Here is a 23,363-nt window from a genome sequence, read left to right as displayed (position 1 = left end):
AGACTATAAAAATGCTACTTTTATTTTTTTTCCCACTGGTTTAGCAATAGTGTTCTGATGATTTAATGCAAGTAGTTTAATGTTGAAATGCTCACAGTTCAGTGTTATTAAAAAACGTGTATTTTGTTCCAGGTGAATGTACAAACCAACAACGAAAAGGAAGAAGGGTACATTCTGTGAACGAGATCAATTGTGACACGATTAATGATGACGCCATCGCCCGTTAAATTGCTTTTTGGGAGGAGCTTTCCTTTCATATGAATTTCCCTATTAAATTACAGGATTAAGCGATGACAATAATAGATGTCAGTAGCTTCATACATGTTATTTGTTTGGTCAGAGACACTTCAGCCCTACAGGGCAGAGCAAACCAGTACATGTCTGTACAGTGTCCACTCCTTCCTCTTCATCTGCGTCTTGTCTTTTCAGTCGTCGTCTGAAGCGCCTCCTAACCAATGACTGTCTATGCTCCTAACCAAGAGGCCAGCTCCAGCACAACAACATATACCGTTAAGAAAGCGTCAAATATCCACCACAGTATCAAATGAATTACTAAACAGATTTTGTGCGCACTTTGAGACCCTGCTCTCTGTTTACGGGGAGTTGAGAAGAAGATGAATCTTGTCTCTCCGGTGGAGGAGGCTGTGCTGCTGCTGTGTGGGGGAGTGGGTCACATCCTGTGGCGTTTCCTGTGTTTGTAAACTAGACGCTCCTGAAAACGTCGGGTGAGTGAGGCCAAAAGGTAGATAAATACATTTTTATTTTCTTCGATGCTCGGTGGATTTAGACTGTGCATGAAGTATCCTGCTGTTTGACTTGTAAATATTCATGCTCGGAAATGGCAGCAGATGGATTTACCTAATATTTCAGCGTCAATGTAAGCGACTGCTAGCTCGCTAACAAACGTTAGCTTAATCATCGGGAGGGGGAGGCAGCGACGGCCATCACGACTGTCTTTATCGTTCAATCTTGTCTTCAACGAGTGAAGCGTGCGTCTTCTAGTATTAAAAGAGTAAAAAGATTTATTGGCCCAGTCTGCAAAGTAGATACTGTTGTACAGCTAGTGTATCAAACCGATGACCAGGTGGGCTAAGAAATGCTCTATTTTCCAACATTAAAGTGGGCGAGGGCGCCAGCGAGCAGCTAGCTGCTGGCTAGCTGATGTTAGCATCAGCAAAACTAACGTTAGGTTGGGCTGTAGTAAGAAGGCCATGTCAGTTAGAGCTGAAAAATGTCATAATTTTTAAAACAACTTAATGTTACGATGTTGGCATTTCCCCTGCTTGCAGCTAACATGACGACAGCCAATGAAACGCAACTAACACTATACAACCTTACATTGTAGTGTTTTAATTAGCGTTAGCCAATGTTAGCTTTACGCTAGCTGTCTATTTTCATAGCAACATTAGCCTAGCAACGGGAATGAAAAGCACTGTAGCGTATAAGTATATCTCTGCCTCCATCGGGCTACCGTTAACTTATATGATTGCACACAAGTATAATAGTTAACTTTCGGCACAGCTCGAGAAAAGAGCAAACGATAAAAATGCAGCTTTAAACCTCAAAGAGTCATCACAAGACAGGGCAGTGTTTCTTTGAGCACATTCACGGCCTCCTCGTAACATAACGTTACTTGTTATAACACCATGTCTAAATGCAAAACCTACGATGTAATTTAAAAGGTAAAGAGGGGTTGGACCAAAATCTCTGCTTAATGGTGTATAACTATGTTTTTACAGTCCACGCACTAAATGTTAGCTTTGGCAGTCCCCTTCAACAATGTAGAAAAATAAACACTCCCACCCATAGAAAACGTTATTCCACGTTAGTAAGGCTAATACCTCTGAATGTGTTCCCATTAATCCAAACAGAGGGAAAAAAATATGAAATGTAACAATTTCTTACAATTTGTCCAGTAAATATTAATGGTTTATACACATTATTATGAGGAATGGGATACGGTTACTTCCACAAAAACAACAGGAACAGACGAAAAGCAGACAATGTTTTATACCTCCTACCTCACCATATTTACTTTTTTACACTTGTTCACAATTTAGTAATATTCAGTATGCTTTCAAAACCGCTGTACACATGCAGGAGTACAGCAACAGCTATACAGCAACAGATGTAGACGTATGAATCAAACCAATTTTACATTGCTCTGGATTTCACTTTAACACATTAATACAGGCTAAGTGATTTCAGATTTTGTCTTACCAACAATACTCTGAAAAGTGTTGATGTTTTGTAGTCTGTAGTCTGGCTGTGCAGTAGTGATTTTTCTCCTGATACTTTTCTCATTTTTACTTTCTCTCAGACCAAACTTGTCTTCAGCATCTTTCTACTTGTTTTCTTAATTACATACAACAGATAAAATGTTAGTTTACTGATGGCTAACTGGTGAGGTAACTTGGATTAAGCGTTAAGATAGGTAACTAATGTAGCAATTGTATGTTGTAGGGCTACTTATATCTGGATCTGAATCTTGAAACTGGGTCGTAAATTTATAATCATTCAATCTCAGAAAGCAAAGTTTTATTGTACTTCCATCTGCTTCAGTGGTTCTGCATTTAGTACATGAAGTGCACACTTCAGAGCTGGGACACAAAACTTTAGATGGACTCCACAAGTAATTTAGTATTACATGTCACTATGATTGTGTTTTTATTGTTTTTTTTAAATGTGACAAATAGACTTGATTGAACGTAATGCAGCAAAGTTTTATTAATGTGTGATTTCACATTAAATCTGCAGTCCAATGTGCTAAACAGTACCTAGACAGGCTTTTTTCCATACCTAACATTATGATCTTATTAATGTTTATGGAAGGGGATCCTTTGCCCATTGTTGTTTTTATTTTAATTGAATATATTTTCTTCAGTGTTTCACCCAGCCCTGAAATATGTAGGATGTTCAGCTGTAGTCCAAACAAAAACTTTATTTTGGACAGCTTTTTTTATGTGTAGGGGTTTTTCAGAAGCAGATATTTGTGAAAGTCCGTCCGTTGCTTCCAGTGGTGTAGCCACATCAGCGCCATTAAACAATCATATTTGTGTGTATCATGTTTTGAGATGTTTAAGTGTCATTTTGAAAGATTACCATCCTAACTGGAGTGGAAAATGTGATGATTAAGACAGCGAGTGATGCTGTGGTAATTTTAATGTTTGTCTGTTTCATCCACATCCTCCTCTTCCTCAGTTTTAATGCTAGATGAGTGAGGTGGGTGTGGCTTCCCACCAGCCCGACCATCCTGACTGACGGATCTCTGGATGACCTTGTCCCCACCCCTGTCCCTGCGCTCACATACACCACAGCAATGTCACATCTGCCCAGCAGCTCAGTCCGCGACCATATGAAATGGGTTTGTTTTTTTTGAGACCACCAAAGTGGTTACAAATAACTTTACTTGCAGTCTTGTGTCACTCAGGATGTTGTCGTTGAAGACTAGCTTGGCACATGCCATGTTGTCTGAGATGCAGATAGTTTCACATTGTTGACTGTTTTTCTATCTTGGGTATGGTTGGTGAAGTGTTGCTCTTTATTCTCTTTCTTCCCAGGCGGGGCTGCTCGGCTGCGAAGCGGTCCTCTCCAGCATGGCCCTGATGCAGGCCAGCTCCATGGCTGCTCCACCCAAAAAAATGATGGCTCCACTTGGCCATGGACCACCGCAGAGAGAGGGCCCTGACCGTGCTCCACAGAGTCACATGATCCTCCCATCAGGAATGAGCTGTCCGCCCCTGGTTAGGACCCTGAACCTGTCATCATGATTTATTACACTTTACACCCAACATGACTCGTTTTAGTATTTTCAACTTATAAATATGAATAAGAGTCCAAAGCTCCTTTAACACATGAACTCCTGACAATCTCAAGGCTGTTTTAGGACAGTTAGGTTCTGACATTTTCAGGAATTGCAGTGTTATTGAATTGAGTGTCAGGTTATATGTAAGGGCAAGTAATGTAAGCATATTCTTGTGTATAAAAAACATTTTAGATGGAAAACCCTTGCCCTAACAGGACAGTGTATTCATTATATATATCTTCCATCAACATTATTAATATTGTTTAAAATTCTGGTGGTTTTATTGAATTGAGAAGCACAATTTAAAAATGCACACAATTTAAGATGGCTTTCTTCCACAATCAAAAAATACATAAAATAAGTTCAAATTATTAATTAGAGTCATGTTCAGATTATCTTTTTTAGGTGTAAAGGTTAATAAAATTAAGAAATAATTGACTTTTTCTTGCTCGGCAGCTTATCCGGAAGGAAGGTGAATTCCAAGCTCCCCGCCTGCTGGACGAGAAGGACATGAGGGCCAATGAGGACATGCAGCAGAAAAAAAAGAACAGGAAATCAGTAACGCCCTGTAAAGTGAGAGAACAAGAGGGAAGGGGAGGGAAGGTCAGTGGCTGTGGTCGCTAAAAAGGGATTGGTCTCTGCTGTGCATGTTAATTTTTTTCCCCCTCTTTTAATTTTTTTTCAAAAAAAACATTTTTGCTCGTTACAAAAAAATGAGTTACAAGCGGCTTCCACACGTTTTTGTAAAAACACTTAACTTTATTCAAGTGCGCCTGACTTGGAGCTTTCATGTGTGCACTTTTTGTTTGTGTGGGGGTGGGGGGAGGAGTTGAGGGAAGATGTGGAGGGGGTGGAGGATCTCTAGAGAGGAAAGAGGGGGAGGGGAGCAGAGTGAAGCGGAGCACAATAACTGCAGTTGTGTGCATAACAGGGGGAGCAGTAACATGAGGGCATTAGGCCATCGGAAGGGATTGTGCGGTATTTTCTCAATTCAAATGTTAATTACATGTAGTAAAAAAAAAAACAAGCTTTTATTCCTTGTGTGTCCACACGGAAGAGAAAAAACACGTAAAAATATGCATGAAAATTTGGATAGACGCTTAATGCTTTACATTTCCTGAACTTTGACATGAATTCTAGATTTTCATCAGGTTTCATCAGCAGTTGTGGGTGGGTATGTTTGACAGACTGCACCATTGTTTCTTGATCAAATACATTATATCATCGTCTTCTATTATTGCACTGTTAGTGTGGCATTGGAAACCAATTTTAAACTTTTATTCTCTATTATCCTCATCAGGGCACAGGTGGAGATGAGAATGGCCCATCATCCAAAGTGCAGAAAAACTTTATTTGTGATCACTGTTATGGAGCATTTAGGAGCGGGTACCACCTGAAGAGACATATCCTCATTCACACAGGTATGGGTCACGCTTGGAACAACTCGCTCTTACAGATATACCATGTTTTTATGCCTGATTACTTGAATCATATGTTGATAGAGGCCCTGAAAGCTTGAGTTGGACTGAATCTAGGAGTGTGCAGCAACTGTAAGGTTTTGCAATGGCCTTCTTAAAAACCTTGTTTGGTAATAGCTTTTGCCTCACAGCTAATTGGTGGTATCTGTGGGGACTTGAACTAAAACTGGTGCTCTTCGGTTTAGGGGAGAAGCCGTATGCTTGTGCCGTATGTGACATGAGGTTTATTCAGCGTTACCACCTGGAGAGACACAGCCTCATTCACACGGGTATGCGTCCTTTAACCGTACCCATATTACATAAATGGGACTACGTCTGTAGTCCGTCACTTGGATCAATGGACAGATGCTTAGGGTTCATTTTGTCTGTGGACAGTAATTTCCAACAAAGCCACCCCCAAAAATCTGTTCACCCCTAAAATACAGCACAGTATTTGTCTTTTACATATTGGTCCTTAAACACCAGGAAATTTTACGGAGGATGATGTACAGTGGGGTCCAATGGTCCTGAGTCCACTATTAAAAACTGTTGTTAATCATTTTAAGATGGAAAAAATGTTTTTCCATTTTAAATATCCGCTTTTAGCCTTAACGATAGCTTACATATTACTGACATCAGCTGTAGGAATGTTGGGTTGAGGTCTTTCTTCAGCTGTGATACTTGGACATTGTTTGGTCCCTGCTGCTTTTGGGGGCTTATTGTTTGAGCTGCTTGGTTGTTAAAAGGTTTTAACAAGTCAAATGGGATGCTCTCTGTCGATTTGAATTTGCCTCGTTGATGCAAATGCTGTTCTGTCTTGTAAGAAGCTTGATACACTGAACCTCACAGGGTGTGGTTACTCAGAAGAGTAATTTACACTTGGGCTTATAATCCTGTGTGTTCTGCCATCTAGCAGTTGCTGCATGTTCTGTTACAAATTGCGCAGTAAAACACCTCACACTGCACAATAAGACAATGCTATATAACAGCTGGATATGTGCACAAGTACAACAGACTACATGTGATCACCCACGCTGATCGACCATTCAAAAGCATGTCTGTTTATGCACACTGGCTGCTTTATGATTTGAACTGCCCTTGTTTGGATGATTTGACTTGAGAGAATCTCTCCAGTAGAGTTGTTCCGATACATACCGATTAAATGTGGCATCAGGTGTTGGCGAGTATGCCAGTCAATGCTCTCATCCAATAACCAATTAGCCCCCAAAATCAACTGGTTTCAGGTAAATGATCGCGTGATAACAACAAACAAGAACAGTGTGGTGCTAGCAGAGAGCATAATGTTAGTCAAAGCTAGCAAAACCACAGCCATCAGTGTTTATTCCCTCCAATATTATGTCCATGTTTTAGTATCAGAGGGAAACTTTGTATCGGTCAATACTCAAAAATGGTATCGGAACATCTCCACTCACCGGCATTCAGCTCCTATAAAACCCTTTATTTTAGACGCAGATTAATGCTGGGAAACTTTCACACTACTCACAACACCAGTGTTGGTTTACACAAAGCATGTTTTCTTTTGAAAGACTGTCCTGTGACTTTTCATTCAGAATTTCTGTGATCTAAAAAGAATATAAAATAGAATATATTTTGTCAGTGGTAAATAAGATATATTTAAAACAGCTTAGAAAAACTAATATAATCTTTCTTAAGATTACAACCAGTCATTCTTGAAACAAGCCTTTTTGATAGTGGACTTGAAAGTGGACTCAAACTTGTGGACCCCAGTGTGCGTATGTAAAAGCCTCCAAACACAGGCTGCAAAAACAGGATTTGTTTTTTTTATTAAACTAATGTTTGTATGTAATTGTTACTTTATCAGTGGAATAACTGCATGGACATCAAAGGACTATGTTATTAATTGATTGGTATGAAGGGAGATTTTAGTTAAGAACATGTGTGTTGCACCCTTTCACACAAACTCTTTGTTTTTCATTGTTTAAGAAGTATGCTGTGGGTAAGTCAACTTCCAGCCTAACTTTTCCCAGTCAGTGACACCGTCCAGGTATTCACCAAACGATGAACATGCAGCATATATACATAGATTAAGTATAAGATGTTGCTCTTTGTAGCAACACTGCATCTGTTCTATTTTCAAAGTAATACATTTTGTGATTTTTGTCCTCCACGTTTTATTTAATAGACTGAATAGCTAATAATGTTATGCTCTGTGTGTGTAGGAGTGAAGCCGTACGCTTGTTCCATGTGTGACATGAGGTTTTTCCAGCGTTACCACCTGGAGAGACACAGACTCACTCATACGGGTATGCGTCCTTTTACCGTACCCTGTTCAAGTTAAAAACTCTTATAAGTAAGGTAGTTTCATGGACATTATTAATTTCTTATTCAAGTAAAGCTTCAGAACAAACATGTTGGACTGAATGGTTTTAATAAGTGTTCAACAGAATGTTTAAAGCAGGTGTGTAGGTTTACTACCCCATAACAAGCCATCATTTCTAAAAGATCAGTTCAGAGGGAACAAAAACCCACCGCTTATTGATACAGAGGTTTGACAGCAAGAGTTCGTACCTAAAACATTGTTTTCGGTTATATAGATATGGCCCCAGATCCCCTTAATCTTGTTTGTCCTTTAAAAAATGTAACCGTATAGAAATTGTCAGACACTGTGGTTATATTCACAATATCATGTAACCAGTATAATGCAGAGTGAGACAAAAGCCCTTCAATAAGAAATAAAAACCCTTTTGTTTAATGGGTTGACAAACTATTGCAACATTTGTCAAATAATCAACTTATTTATTGTGATTAACTGTTTGAATAGATGTAAGTAAACATAAACTCAAATAGCTTCTGTGGACCCCTCAAAGTGTATTATCCCTCTTGTACCATTGCTGCTCAACAGCATTTCTCTGGCACTATATTTTCTAAAGTCTCTGTTGTAGTTTCTGATGCTTTATCACTCTAGCAGTGTGGACAAGCTAAAGCTAGCTTTTAAGCTATCACACAGGCTTCTAGGTTATGTATGTCTACACATTTTTCGTTACCGTCCTGTATTAAATTAGATTACATTTTTTTAAAACCATTTTTTAAGAAGACTAGCTAATTTAGGTGTTTATAAAATCTGCTTGTGCACATCTTTACTGAAAGTTAATATTAGCATTAATTAAATGTTCTTCAGTGGGTAAAAGTCTGTGTTAATGCGCTCCTCCCTGATGCAGCCATATTGAAGTTGCTGTAGGCCATGGTATATTATGGGAATAGTCCTTTGATGTCCACACCTAACTTACATTCGGAGTAATGGCTGCCCAGCTCAGATGTCTTAGCTTTAATCGTCTGGCTTTTTTAAATTTGGTATTTCATTATATTGTTGCACAGTTGCTTATAAAGATGTAAAGCTGTAAGTGTATGGCGGAGATCAGATTGGAAGCTTTTGGAAGTTGAGGCAGATCTTCAGTTTAGAAGCCTGTTAACACCTCAAAGCAACATGCAGTTTCATGCTCATTAAATTGATGATTAAAATGGAATGAAGTTAAAACGCATATGCTCAACACAATGCAAAAACATGTTGTTGAGAATTGACATAATGAAGGCTGGAGAAGTGTGCCAATGTTTCCGCTTCAGCTGGCCAGTGTGATCGCCGTCATAGACGTTTCTTTGCCATTGCTGCTGACTTTTTACACATGCCTGGCTTGTGTCTTGCTGCTGCTTTTGTTTGATGTTCTTGATTATTTAAAACTGCTCTACATGAAAAAAAAAGACACATTTGCTCATAAGAAGTAAAACAAATCACCCACTGGCATGAAGCTTGATTGGAATGTGTAATGTTTGCCAGGTCCCAGTGATAAAATGTCTGTGAATCATGCTTTCCTTTGATGCCTGAGGAACGTCTTAGCTAATATGTTGATACTTTGTGTATGTAGGGGTGAAGCCGTACGCTTGCTCCATGTGTGACATGAGGTTCTTCCAACGTTACCATCTGGCAAGACACAGCCTCACTCATACTGGTATGCATCTGATTACCCGAGCTCATTAGGTGGTGGTGTTTTAAAGTGCGATGACCTTCCTACTCATAGCAGTGTAAACAGAGATTGAGGGAATCCAAAAGGACTACCAGATTTAAATATTTTAATTCAGAAACCTAAAGATGTATCCAGACATGTATTAGGATGATTACATATAAAACATGATTCTTAGCTCTTGAAGTACATTCATGCATACATATAGGGCCACTTTAATATACATGACTTCAGCTGAATGCTGAATGATCTTTGTTCTGTGCACATCACCTTTAATTTTTTGATGATTGATAATCTGGTAGTAGTAAAAGAAGAGCTATCACAAGGGAAGAGTTATGTGTTAAATTTGTTTTCCTGTTTCTAGCTTATATTTACGTACTTTTTATGTGTGTAGGGGTGAAGCCATACGCTTGCTCCATGTGTGACATGAGATTTTTCCAACGCTACCACTTGGCGAGACACAGCCTCACTCACACGGGTATGGGTTCCCCCTTCTTTGCTCCATTTGAGCCCAATTACCCAGTTTCCCTTGTTTGTAATGCTACTTTGACCTGGTTTGTAAAATATTGATAAGCATCAAACATTGTTAACAGTTAGGGCATGCTAGAGGAGAACATTTCAGTTGGTACTTAAGGCATTCTGTTATTATATAGTACCTCCATTGGTACTTCAATGTAGTGCCTTTAAATTGCACCTTAACTGTCTTAAGACTTGTTTTTAGCATCTCCAACAAACGTAGGCATTAAAATCGACACAAAACAAGATGAAATGTAGTGTTAGGTGATACTCGTGCTTCTGCTTCTTGGCATGTCTGGATACATGATATAAGTGAGTGTGTCCTGTTCAGTTTATTGTGTTGTTTTTACAAAATATTTTGCTCTGTGTGTGCAGGGGTGAAGCCATATGCTTGCTCCATGTGTGACATGAGATTTTTCCAGAGATACCACCTGGCAAGACACACTCTCACCCATACGGGTATAACTTTTAATTATCCCTCTCACTTAACAGCATCAGGGGTTGTACGTGTTTGCCCTTGTGTGTAGGCAAAGCCTACCTGTGAGAGTACTCTGATACAACCAAATGTATTACTTGTTCTACTCAGTCCATATTCTTGACTGTGAACGGTTAAATTTCAGGCACTATTTTCTTTTCTCTTCTGGTATACTCATTGTATTTGCTAACTGCTTTTAGGGTTGAAATGTTGTTTGCATAGACAAAATATAACACTGACTGCTGTATGTACAATGACATAATTGTGTTTAAATAGTTCATGAGAACACTTTTCTAAAGTTTGGTACTGTATGCGTTTAGGGGTGAAGCCATACGCTTGCTCCATGTGTGACATGAGGTTCTTCCAGCGTTACCATTTGGCAAGACACAGCCTCACTCATACTGGTATGCTTGAATTCATTGTTCCCCTTTTCCTGTGAAACGTTCCATATAGACACCCTTCACATGATTTTTTTTAAATTGATAAGTCCTTCTATATACACCATGATAAAACCATTGTTGGTAAACAAATTTCCCCTTCTAAAATGTTCAATAGAATTTGTAGGCTTTGTTGGAAAACTGTCCACTGAAAAAGTGACTCTCTGTCAGTTATCTTGTTTTGTGTTTAGCATTGTGAAGGTACTATGCATGTGTGTTGTTAATACTATGTTGAATATTCTATAAAAGGCACATTACACAAAAAGCGGTTGAAACGCAGACGCTTATAGTCTGATATGTAGAGAAATGAGGCTTATTTGTTAGTTATGTTTGGCCCGACTAAAAGGTTAAATGGTGCACATTGAACTGTGTCTCCTGATTTGATGATGCACCTTAACATGTGCAGGTTTTCAGACCCTTCTTGTGTAATGTCTCTAATAGATTCTTTTTTCTAAAGCATGCTTAAATGACCAACCTTAAAATCTTAATGTACTATTGTTCATCTGTGTATTGAAATGCATCTAACACTGTTGCGCTCTGTTTAGGGGTGAAGCCGTATGCTTGTACCATGTGTGACATGAGGTTCATACAGCGATACCAGCTGGAGAGACACAGTCTTACTCATACGGGTACGTCCTCTTCTTTTGAACTTTGACCCTCTCTTTCCCTGACTTGGGTCGTGCATGCGCTCCACATAATGTTTCTATGGCTGCTTCAAACTCGAGTTTGTCTTGCTTTCTGTCACTTTATTGAGAAGTGCTAATGTTAAACGTGTTATCTACAAGGAGCTTCAAAAGTGCTGGCATAGAAACACTTCCGCCGATACTTTGCATATGAAATGACAACTTAGCTAAAAGTAGAAATTGTCAGGACAAAAGCTAGATGCAATAAAGAATCTGTCTTGTGAAAAGGTTTGGATGACTTTTACACATTTATTTTGGTACACAAACATGACTAGATGTAAAATTCTCACATACTTTTTCATAAATAGTTACATTCCATAATAGCTGAGAAGTGCACAAGAAAGATTTCATAGGCATTAAAATCTCAAGTTTAGCAGAGTTTTTGGCTGTCAGACTCAAAGTGTTAGAAATCAAATTGAGCAGGACAGTTGAAAAGTATTCATAAAGTCTCATTATTATACACATGAGAGCCGAGCGAGGAAAGATTGTCACATAGATTTCAGAAATGCTAAAATAAATATGTTGGTGTTACTATGAAGCAGCTTTATGTTGTGGCGCTGAGACCTGTAGGGTCTTAGTTGATTTAATGGCGCATCATTCATAACAAGGCTAAAATTGCCACCGTCATTTATTGAGCTGACCGCTCACACTGTGTAGACGTGTCATTTCACATTCAAAGTAATGGTGAGGAAATAACATGTGATCCTCTGTTAGGAATAGTTTAGTCTCATTCTAAAACAGGTTTTATGGAAAAGCTTAAAACACAAGCTAGGTTCTGTGTGATGATTGTCAGAGCAGTTTTCTTTGTTAGCAGATAACTCACAAAAGTTGCTGTGCAAACAAATGTCCAATCTTCATGTGCTGTACAAAGTTGTTTCCCCAACTGCCTAAAATTGTCTGACTTCTGCAATCAGCGTGACAAAAATACAGTCGTAAGCTTGAAAACCTCGCCTGGAAATCGGTTTGCATTATGTTGAAATTAAATGAGGACGAGCACCTATTGGCATAGCGTGAAATATTTTATAAAGCTAGTTGCCCAAAAAGGATTTTCGCCTTAATTGTCTGGATGTTTGGTAGTTTGTAGGTTTGATGATAAGTTAATTTAGCTGTCTACACAATGTATATTTATTACCCCTCAATTCTTCTAATTGAATCTTTAGCCTTAGACCTTCAGAAGTTCACTTCACAGACGTAAAACATCACTTCCAATTGGAATAGCAGATTTTCTTGAAGCATGCTGGAATTTCCAGTGCAAACAAAGCGCTGATGAGTGCAACCAAACTTTACTAAGCAATTAGTAAAGTTTAACATCGATCATTTTTGGCAGTTGAGTGTTTTGTGCTAAAGTTGGTACTTTGTGTGTATAGGGGTGAAGCCGTACGCTTGCACCATGTGTGACAAGAGGTTTTTTCAGCGCTACCACCTGGCGAGACACAGCCTCACTCATATGGGTATGCGTCTGCCAATCTTAACCCAGTCTTAAGATTAGGTTGCTGCAACATCTGTATGCTTGATCTAGTCAAAAACATCTGTATTTTTACACATATTATTCAAGTGTGATACAAATAGATGACATCATCATCTCATGTGTTGTGTTGTGTAAGTGGATTTTAGATCCCATCTGTGAATTAGGTAATTTGAAACAAGCATATTATTATATCATATTGTGCCCTTTTTTACATTTAGGGTATGACATTGGTTATTAACCACAGATATCAATTTAGTCCAGATCAGTACGCTTAATTATAAATTACAGATTTGTCTGTTTTCTCTTGGTGGCAGAGACACAAAAATAATTGTCTTGATGCTCTGCGTTTAGGTGTGAAACCTTACGCTTGCACCATGTGTGACATGAAGTTTTTTCAGCGTTACCACCTGGCGAGACACAGCCTCACTCATACGGGTATGGGTCCGTGCACCGAGCCCATGACATTCAGTGTTAGAAATCAGTGTGCACATTTAACCTCAGACATAAACGTGTGTTACATGTAAAAGAAATGTCACTTTGGACACCTAGTCTACTTCTGTTAAGCATTATCAGATGAACAGGATAAATGTAATTCACTATTTTGTTTTTGTATGTTTGTAACCACAACACAACAAAATGGATATATGTAGTCTTTATAAAAAATGATTTGGGAAAAAGTTTTGTGTTTTTGCATGAATTGGCGATTGTGTGGTTAATAACCAATTGAGTAGATTTTAATTATCTAAATTTGAAAGTAATTGAAAGTGAGGCAATAAGGTAATATAATATTGCTACTTTGCATTTAGGTGTGAAACCTTATGCTTGCACCATGTGTGACAAGAGGTTTTTTCAGCGCTACCACCTGGCGAGACACAGCCTCACTCATATGGGTATGCGCCCGCCCACCGTACCCATGTCACTGAGATCAGACTGTACTGACATATTATATCAGAGCAAACAACCTAAGCTAGTTTTCAGTATTCTCTCAAACTGATCAATGGAACCCAACCTACATTATGTGTGTAAATACATATTCCATTAAAGCAAATGTTAATGTGTAAAGAAACACAGGACTGCAACATCATCAGCTCATGTGATGTGTTAAGTTGTGGATTTGAGATTTGGTTCACACAGTTGGATGTATACTGCATTGGATCTTGACATAAACAACCATTAGTCCAATGATTCATTTCCCCAAAGAAGGACAAATCCAAACAGTAGAATAAAGTGGTTAACAACCCATCAATTCTGAATAGACTGTGTATTACATTGCTTATTGATGGATTGTGAACACAAACAAACGTCTGAAAATAATACCTCAATGCTCTGCGTTTAGGTGTGAAACCTTTTGCTTGTACCATGTGTGACATGAGGTTTGTTCAGCGTTACCACCTGGCGAGACACAGCCTCACTCATACGGGTACGCGTCAGTGCACCTGCCCTTCTCACATTGTGTAGTTCATTATCCCATAGTCTTGTGGTAATTTGAGCAGCCTTTAACACAGATATCTTTGATCCCAAATGGTCAGAATGGTAGCTATACACCAGGGGTGGCCAACCCTGCTCCTGGAGAGCTACCTTCCTGCATGTTTTAGGTTTCTCCGCACCGCACACCTGATTTAAATGATCTGCTCGTTATCAACCAACTGAAGCGTCTCAGGGGATTGGTAACGAGCGAAACATTCGAATCAGGTGTGTTAGAGTACGGAGAAACCTAAAACATGCAGGAGGGTAGCTCTCCAGGAGCAGGGTTGGCCACCCCTGGTATATAATGTTTTTATATTCCTCTTATCTTCATTCTCATTATATTAAGGCACTTAGAAGAATAATAAAAGATGCCTCTGGGACATGTGTCCTTATAATGAGAATAAGCTGAAAGAATAAGGCACTTAAAATCAGAGTCATAAGCCCGTCTCTAAAAGGCATGATCACAAGTGGTTAAAGGCTCAATTACTTAAAGGTATAATGAGTAGGATTTTTCCTTGCATTTTGTCAACAACACATTCAAACTGGGCCCCTCCTCCTGGGCTCTTCGTCACCAGAAGCTCACTCTCACTCTCTCTCTCTCTTGCGAGAACACGCCCACCCCGCCGAGCTAACACCTACAGCATCACGGTTACCGTTGCGCTAGCATGCTAACCGCATGTTACCGTTGCGCTAGTATGCGAACCGCCGGTTACCGTTGCGCTAGTTTACTAACCGCTGGTTACAGTTGCGCTAGCATGCTAATCGCCGGTTAGCTTGTCCTATCCGTTTAAGGCCAACTCTGCATCGCTCTTTCGCCATGTTCGCCATCTGAATGGGGCCCAGTTGCTAATTTGAACTCCCACACTCACCTATACGCTACCTATTGGCTCATGGAAAACAACAGCGCCCCTCCTGAAAACATCCCGTGCAAAGCAAAACAACAGAATAGACGCAGAGGGAAGGGTCTCACAAGGGTCTGCACACACTCTCACCAACACACATGTATAGAGGCCCATAAGTATATATATTATATTATATTTGTAAAAGTCTATATTTAATTTTTCTAGGAAAATCCTACTTATTATACCTTTTAAGAGGGACTTTTTAAGGGCACAGGCAAATCAAAATACTTTAAAGAGGGGGTATCATGCTGTTTTACATTTAAACATATATATATAATGTTACAATGTTGGATGTCCATACTAAACGTGGGTGAAGTTTCAAAGACGTCACAAAGTTCAGCCTCAGCAGGCTTCGGAGAGCTGGCCAATCAGAAGAAAGTGGGCTAGTAGGGGCGGGGTTTCTTAAAGGGACAGAGCTGACTGAGTCGTTTCAGGCAGAGGCTGTATGAATAAATTATGCTAAGCTACTGCACAGGTATCACAGAGTGAAATATGCTTTAGATTAGCATCATACCCCCCCTTTAATGTTAGCATAACTCAACTTGGCTATTAACATGAGGCACTCAAAAGTAAATGTATGTTTGCTATACTCCCTAACTGAAACTGTTACTGTAACAATAATAATGGCTACTCATTTTGATTGGTGATTTAGCTAAACAGCCTGTTATGTAGTTCTATTTTCTGATTTAAAAAAAAAAGACAACATTTGACACATCTTGTTTTTGCATGAATTGGCAATGTGTGGTTAATAACCAATAGCTTAGGTTTATTTCTTTAAAGAAATTATAGGAAAAGTAATATAATATTGCTACTTTGCATTTAGGTGTGAAACCTTATGCTTGCACCATGTGTGACAAGAGGTTTTTTCAGCGCTACCACCTGGCGAGACACAGCCTCACTCATATGGGTATGCGCCCGCCCACCGTACCCATGTCACTGAGATCAGACTGTACTGACATTATGCTAGATTCAGGGTCTGTTCTGTGAGGCAGCTGTTCTGTACATGTAACATTTTCTTTATTAAGCTAGTCTGTATTATGAGGGTAAATGTCACATTAAAGCAAGTCTTTACATGTAAATGAATACAGGACTGTGACATCATCAGCTCATGTGATGTGTTAAGTTGTGGATCTGAAATTGGATCGATACAGTTTGATGTATTTAAAATTGGATTTTTAAAAACTAACATAGCAAGAGAAAAGTGGTTAACAACCCATCAATTCCAACTAGATGTTTAAAGTACATTACTGATGATAAGATTGTGACGCAGAAATGAATAGTCCTGAAAATAATGTAATGATGCTCTGCGTTTAGGTGTGAAACCTTTTGCTTGCACCATGTGTGACATGAGGTTTGTTCAGCGTTACCACCTGGCGAGACACAGCCTCACTCATACGGGTATGGGTCCGTGCACCTGCCCTTTCACATTACATAGATCTTTATACATACGTTGGTGTTTTTACCATTATTATCATCACGTACGCTGTTGTAGGTGCTCCGGTTAGCTGCTGTTGGCTGTTAGTTTAATTACTAGTGTTTACTCTTTATGTCAAGTTTTTGTTATTCAAAACTAGGTGAGGTTATTTAGCAGACATGAAATCTTGCCCTCCAGAATTGTTGGCAGTGTGTGTGAAGATTTGACGTTTACACCTCCACTGGTAAAAAATATAATCTAACATTTGCACATTAGACCTATGAAATATATCAAGTTTTTAGTTCCGTTATTCTGTCATTTTAATCAATGTAATTGTGTGTTTAGTTTGGTCTCTTGTGTTCACGTTAGCTAACGTATATTTAGCTAGTTCTCTTAATAGAACGCGGTGACGTAAAGTGGAAAAATGTGACTGAACATAAAGTGAATAAAACATTACCTCATCCATGAACATGATTTTTGTGTTAGTCACGTCAAAAAGTTTCTCATCAGCATTGGTGCTTGTTTAGCAATGAAGACAACTCCCAAGATCCCGTGCTACCTCAGGACATCGTCAAACTACATCTGTTATCATTTGGATTGTTAAACCCCTGGCGAGGGACATCATCCTCAAGAGATTTTTTTAAATGATGTGTAAAAAAATAAATGAAATGTAATGCCCTTTAGGCCAATATTGTGGTTTATACTCTGTAACGTTAGATTCAGTTCTTTGTTGAGCAAGTGTCAGGTCTAAAGTCTGCAAAGGCTTTTTTTTTTGTTTTTCACTGGTAGTTTGAAGTTGTTTTAGTGTTTAATTCTGGAGGGCAATTCAAGAACCGGTAAAACAAGTAAGAAATGAAGCGGGGGGGAAAAAACAAGTACATTAAAGGCAAAAAAAAAACACCTTTTCAGCCTGTTTGCTCATGTAACTTTGGGACTGCATATTCTGTCTTTTGTTTCATGCACACAAAAGTGCAATAACTAATAGGCAAAAAGTGAATAGGCATAACTGAAAAGCACAAAACTAAACGGGTGCACAATCCTTCTACTTTTAAAACAAAAACAGCTTCTTTAAAACCAACATCTACGACAGTGATTCTGAATCTGAATGGGCTATTACATTTTATCTGCAGATCAACACAGAACTCCCAAATAACACCATAAATACCCTCATTTTGTGGATGATTGAAGCGTTACATATTTTATCTTTATACAGGATTTTGACAGGGGGGAAATAAATTATTATTCAGTAATTACATGTCAAATTCAAAATTAAAGATTTGCAATGACGTCTGTTTTAAAATGAAAATTAATGATTTGTCTTTTGTGATGTAAATCTAGTGAGAGGATGCTGAAATGGTCTCGTTTTGCTGCGTACAGTGAGGATGTTAATGATGTACATTTAGACACAAATACAGTGATTAAATCACACACAGCACATCTCACAGATCCTGGTAATTCAGCAAAACATTTAGCTCCAAATTGTGTTAATATCTCACAGAACTTTACTCACAGTTACACTTGTGGTTGCATGACAACATTACAACATATTTTCTAAAAAAGCACATTATAGACTAAGACATGATGAGCTTTTCTCTCTGCCAGGATGTCAGTGTTAGCTTGAGCTTGTAATTTGTGTTTCTTGTACTTGTGGGTGGCAGGGCTAATATATTGCTCTGTGTGTGTAGGGGTGAAGCCGTATGCTTGTTCCATGTGTGACATGAGGTTTATTCAGCGTAACCACCTGGAGAGACACAGCCTCACTCATACGGGTATGCGCTCCTTTATTACTGCGTACCCTTGTTACTGAAGGAGGCTCTGGCGCTTGCCGCAGAACGGGGTCACAACAAACTCGAGTTTGGATTGTCAAGTCATTTGATGGGATGTTGAACCAGCCTCAAAATACTCGCCCCAGTTTTTTGGGGTCACTATGCTTCGTAGATCTGGGCCACGAAAACAAGAAATTCCACTCTGATCTGCACATAATGAGTTGATGACGAGGCCTTTTAGAACATCAATTTACACTGTTTAAATCTACTGATAGGGCAGTTTTTTTTCCAACTGTTTGTAAGTGTTGGAAATATAGTTTGCAAATTATGATAAGTCAATAAATATTGCACTCAGTATGTTTGTACAAGACGCTAAAATTGATGCATTGACTGTGTATTTGTGTGCTCTTTTAGGAGAGAAGCCATTTGCTTGTGACATGTGTGATATGAGGTTTATCCAGCGCTACCACCTGGAGAGACACAAGCGTGTCCACAGTGGGGAGAAGCCTTACCAGTGTGAACGGTGCCAGCAGGTATGTATCAATGTGAACAAATCAAGGGGACCATAATAAAATACTTGTGTATTATTTAAAGGGGACTATAATGCCTTTCTTTATGCTGTGCTAGAAGCCTCTCAAATTACAGTATTCTCTGCTATTAAAGAAACAGGAGCTATAAAGGCTTGTTTTGCTTGCTTGATCAACCATAAAGGGCCAGTATAAGATACAGCAATTATAAATAATGCACATGTAGTCTTGTGGAGTCCAAGGAATAGGTCATCTTTGAATGTTGCATTTGGATGTAAAGCTACAGAACACATTGAATTCACATCATGTCCAATTTGTGTTCAAAGAACTTTTCACGGACAGACCGGCTGTTGCGGCATCGGCGGTTGTGCCAGGGTCGCAGCGTAGCCAAAGTAGAGAACCAGCCGTGCTGCGAACCACGCCCATACCCCCAAGAACCCCCACCCGCACCCCCAACCTGGAGTCCCCTGCACCCCCCTCCGGGCCGGCTGGCGGTCTGACATTCCACCTTCCCTTCATCCACAACGCCGCCGGAGACGGGACGAGCCACAGGGTTTCTTCTTCTCAGCTCTGTGCGGAGTGACGCCACACTCTAGCGCAGGCTGAGCTCGCAGCTCCGCTCTCGGGATTTACTAATGACAGAGGGACATTTGTGTTCTTGTTTTGTTGACTTTTTACTGTGTTTACTTTTTCTCCCAGTTTTTTTAAAGACGAGACTTTTCTGTGATGAACAGTGGTCCTGTTTTGTACTTAATCTATTTGATTTTTGCAAAAAAAAAAAAAAGAAGTTTTTATTGTTGTTCAGATATATCTCCATTCGGTGGTACTCGGGAGGGGCAGTGGGTATTGTTTATCCTGATGTGTTGGCAACAAAATGGGACGAAGTGGTGAGAAAAACGTACTTGAGCTTGTTTCTAATTGTTTTCTGAGGTGGCCCATTTTGACTCTAAAGGATTGTCACTTACTTTCATGTTTAACAGAGAAACCACTCTATGAACGTCTCACGTGGACCAGATGTTGCTTTCATTTGAAGCTAACAGCGTCGAGCTTTCTTAGACTTGACTTACAGAATCTGGTCTTTATACGAATTCAAACAACGAGGTTTCTCTGACTTCATCACGGGACATACAGTCAGTGATTATTGTCTGTAAATAACTCAAAATGTTTATAATTTTTGCGACTTGAGTGGTGATTTTTTTTATGTACAAAATGGGCTAAAAGGAAACATATAATTAGAAATGCTTTCAGATACGGTTTCTTGCCACTGTTCCGGTTACATCCAGAGGAAACCTGAGTGACTTTGTGTGTTTATTAAAAAAGACTAATATCAAACTGTAAACCAGGACTTCCAGGAAGTGGATGATGAGAACCCGCAGTAGAGTGGCTCCGTGTCGGACATGAAGGTTTGAGCCGCAGGAGCATCACCTGTGCGTCTCACCTTCTGTGTTGTGTGTGACACGCTGAGGACTCAGGAAAAGGTACAGGACGGCTGCAGAGCAAGTCGTCCTCCCACACGTACTGAGAGTCAAGCTAATCAGCTGTGTGTATAAATGCAGTTTACACACACACACACCTCCTGTACTCTGTCCACACATCCTGGTCTAAAGCAGTGCAGGTTGGCCTCTTTGTGTTGTTCCCATTATGTTGTTTGTACAGATTCTCACATTCTGTGTGAGATTAGTGGGGGTATACAAAATCTTGTGGCCTTAGTGTGTTTTTTTTTGTTGTATTTCATTTGCCTTTTTCTCAACTGTTTATTCTTGTGGATCAAAAGTATTTACTAAGACGAGACAGCCTTTCATCATCATGGTTACTTTTTTTAATATCCGAACGCTGTCATGGTTACAGAATGTGGACGGCTTCAGTTAAAACAGACTAATACGGTTGTTTTGATGAAAATGCATAATCTGGGTCGTTGTTACTGATCACAGTGTGACACAGTTATAGAGTCCTTAAAGGAGGCCCCGGGAGTTCGACGGTCCTTGTGAGAAGTCGGTCGTGTTAAACCGCTTCTCACTGCAGAGCTCTGGCTGATCACCGCAGCCACGGCAGAATCAACACGCTTGACTCTACTACACACTAACAAATGCCTTTTTATCCAGATATTATGTGGTTGGTGTGTAATAATGGATGTCTGTCATGTCATTGGGTTTAGCCTTAAGTGAGTGCGGATACACAAATAATCATTGTAGTACTAAATGATATTGTAACGAACGATTTCTTTTACCTATGATGAACTTTGGTCGTACTGTGTGAAAGTCTTTTGACGGTCAGAGCCGGTTGATCAGGGCCACTTCGCTGCCCGCCGGGACATTTCTCAAACTTGATCCTTTGTGTGACTGGTGAGGTAGTGATGCTCCGTCAGTGCTGGGTGAGAGGATTAGTAAAGTGTATATATCAAGTTCTTTGCTACAGCAACTAAAGATGGCTGAAACCATCATGTTTTTTTTGTTTTTTTTAAAGGTCTAGATAAGCTTCAGACTCAATGTGGAGACGGAATATCTGATTTCTGATGGACATTTGTTTGTGTTTGATACAAAAAAAGCAGCTAATTTCTGAGTTATGTGATATTTTACCTAAAGTGTTACTGGGAAGAATTCTTTTTATGGTCCATTGATATCAAAGCAAAGTTACGGTTCAAGCGTGTACAGAGTTAGGGTTCATTTTGAACTGACGTGATGAAATCGAGTCAGACCCAGCCGCAGCCAAAGGGCCAAGTTTGAGAAACGTGTCAATTAGCTCTGGAGACATTATTTCTAATCTGTGGAAGGGAAGCTGCGGGCACGAGTACATACTGAAAAGGCTAAAGGGCAATACAGTATATAGATAACGTCACTTGTTAATACATTTTTGTCATTTATTGTTTTTTAGTATTATCAATCTCATTGTTTAAATGCAATAGAATCCTTGAGTCTCAGATCATTTGTTTATAAGATTGAGGTTTAATTTTTTCAGACAGATCCGAGGATTACTTTGTCTGGGAAATTTTCTCATCACATTTTGATGATTGTTTCAAGGACCTTTTTTATTCTGATGAAATTGTAAACACTGGAGTGAAAGGAAAGAAAGACAAAAAAAGACAGATGGATATTTTTTTTCCTTCAGACTGTACTAGATTTTAGGTTTTAGACAAAGCCTATTTCTCCTCAACTTGACACGGAAGGCGAACAGAACAATTTGGATCAGTACAGTCGAGAGCCCGCCATGTTTGGTAATTTTGACATTAGAGGCAGTAGTACCACAAGGAAAAAGTTTTCTTTCTTCTACGAAGTCCCTGGTATTTGTAGTAAATTATATTGATAATGGTATTAGATGAACAACAGCATAACAGTAGCTATCACAGATTAGTTGTTTTCTTTATTAGTCTTGCATGCAGAGTTATGGTCCTCAGTTAAGATAGGATCTTGATATTGATTATTTTGTGTAGGAAAATGAGTGCATAAGAATAACTTCCTAAAAAAATGTTACAATGATTATTGTAAAATGGGCTAACTAATATGTACCCTTGTGATCCAATTAGTTTCAAGTATATGAAAATCAGAGGAGAGGCTTCTTATTATGCTGAAATAAAAACATTTGTAAAGGACTTCTCTGTTCGACGGCTGGATGTGTTGACTTCATTTCATTTTGTAAGATCCTGCTTCACCAGTTGCAGCTTGAAAAAAGTTGACTTATAACTTCATTTATTCAAGAAATTGTGTTTAAAGCTGCTGTGAGGAACTTTCAGTTTGTGTTGATTTTTTTGTGACCCCTGTGGACAAAGCCGTACCTCTTATCTCTTTGCTGATTTTGTCCTTATTCTGAAAAATCTCATCCTGCTTTCTTTAACATTCATACGTATCACTCACTTTAAATGTTTACCCTGGAGAATGTAAACAAAAGGCAACATGCAGTTAATCACTTCTCCTGAAACCTTCCCCCCCGCCAGCAGTTTCAGGCATTAAAAATAACTATATAGAAATAATCAATCTTGTCACTGATGATGGTCTGGTTTGCTTAGGACAAATAAAGTAATCAGAATTATTTCAGTCTGTTTCATAACCAGCAAAAAATTCTCACAGGAGCTTTAAAAAAATACCAATAACAGTTGATACAAATGCATTTTGCACTGTGGCAGCAACTTCAACAGTCTTGTGTCTCCATCGGAGTAAATGGGACACAAATAAGACTCATAAGCATGATCACTCGTGTTCATACGCTGAGAAAACATTTAGGATTATGATATCGGTTTATTATTATTATTAACGGTTTATACTTAAGTTTCATTCTACCCCCCCTCCCAGAAATCTCCTGCGTGGTGGTTAATAGTTTTTAATAGTACTGAATGCTTGTGTGGGTAGATGTCAGTTTTGTGATGGTCTGTCTGCAGTCTTGCATTTCATCACACCATCTGTATTTTGCAGTTGTATTCCAAAATTACCATTCTTGTATCTATTGTTAGTTACATC

At 39.1% G+C, this 23,363-nt stretch overlaps 1 protein-coding gene across 14 annotated transcripts; it reads left to right on the top strand.

Annotated features, from left to right (window-relative positions):
* Positions 1–635: 635 nt before the first annotated feature.
* On the top strand, positions 636–22,501 carry znf740a (zinc finger protein 740a). 14 transcript variants are annotated; one of them, XM_069677488.1, is made up of 21 exons: positions 636–725; positions 3,202–3,364; positions 3,561–3,743; positions 4,262–4,408; positions 5,106–5,226; positions 5,469–5,552; positions 7,464–7,547; positions 9,165–9,248; positions 9,655–9,738; positions 10,152–10,235; positions 10,572–10,655; positions 11,234–11,317; positions 12,739–12,822; positions 13,191–13,274; positions 13,646–13,729; positions 14,176–14,259; positions 16,032–16,115; positions 16,523–16,606; positions 18,308–18,391; positions 18,803–18,921; positions 19,242–22,501. In XM_069677488.1, exons 2-21 carry the CDS (start codon positions 3,320–3,322, stop codon positions 19,413–19,415), a joined length of 1,965 nt encoding a protein of 654 aa, XP_069533589.1. In that variant the 5' UTR covers positions 636–725; positions 3,202–3,319; the 3' UTR covers positions 19,416–22,501. The 14 variants fall into 14 exon arrangements, with proteins under 14 accessions (XP_069533589.1, XP_069533590.1, XP_069533587.1 ...); XM_069677489.1 differs by having other exon boundaries at positions 670–742; positions 4,262–4,378; XM_069677486.1 differs by having other exon boundaries at positions 670–742.
* Positions 22,502–23,363: the final 862 nt, after the last annotated feature.

This window comes from Semicossyphus pulcher, unplaced genomic scaffold, assembly GCF_022749685.1.
Source record: "Semicossyphus pulcher isolate SPU_LCO1_2020_fin unplaced genomic scaffold, fSemPul1.0.p SCAF_3, whole genome shotgun sequence".
Taxonomy (NCBI): Eukaryota; Metazoa; Chordata; class Actinopteri; order Labriformes; family Labridae; genus Semicossyphus; species Semicossyphus pulcher.
The sequence above is the reverse complement of the archived record's forward strand: the minus strand, read 5'-3'. Positions and strand labels throughout refer to the sequence as shown.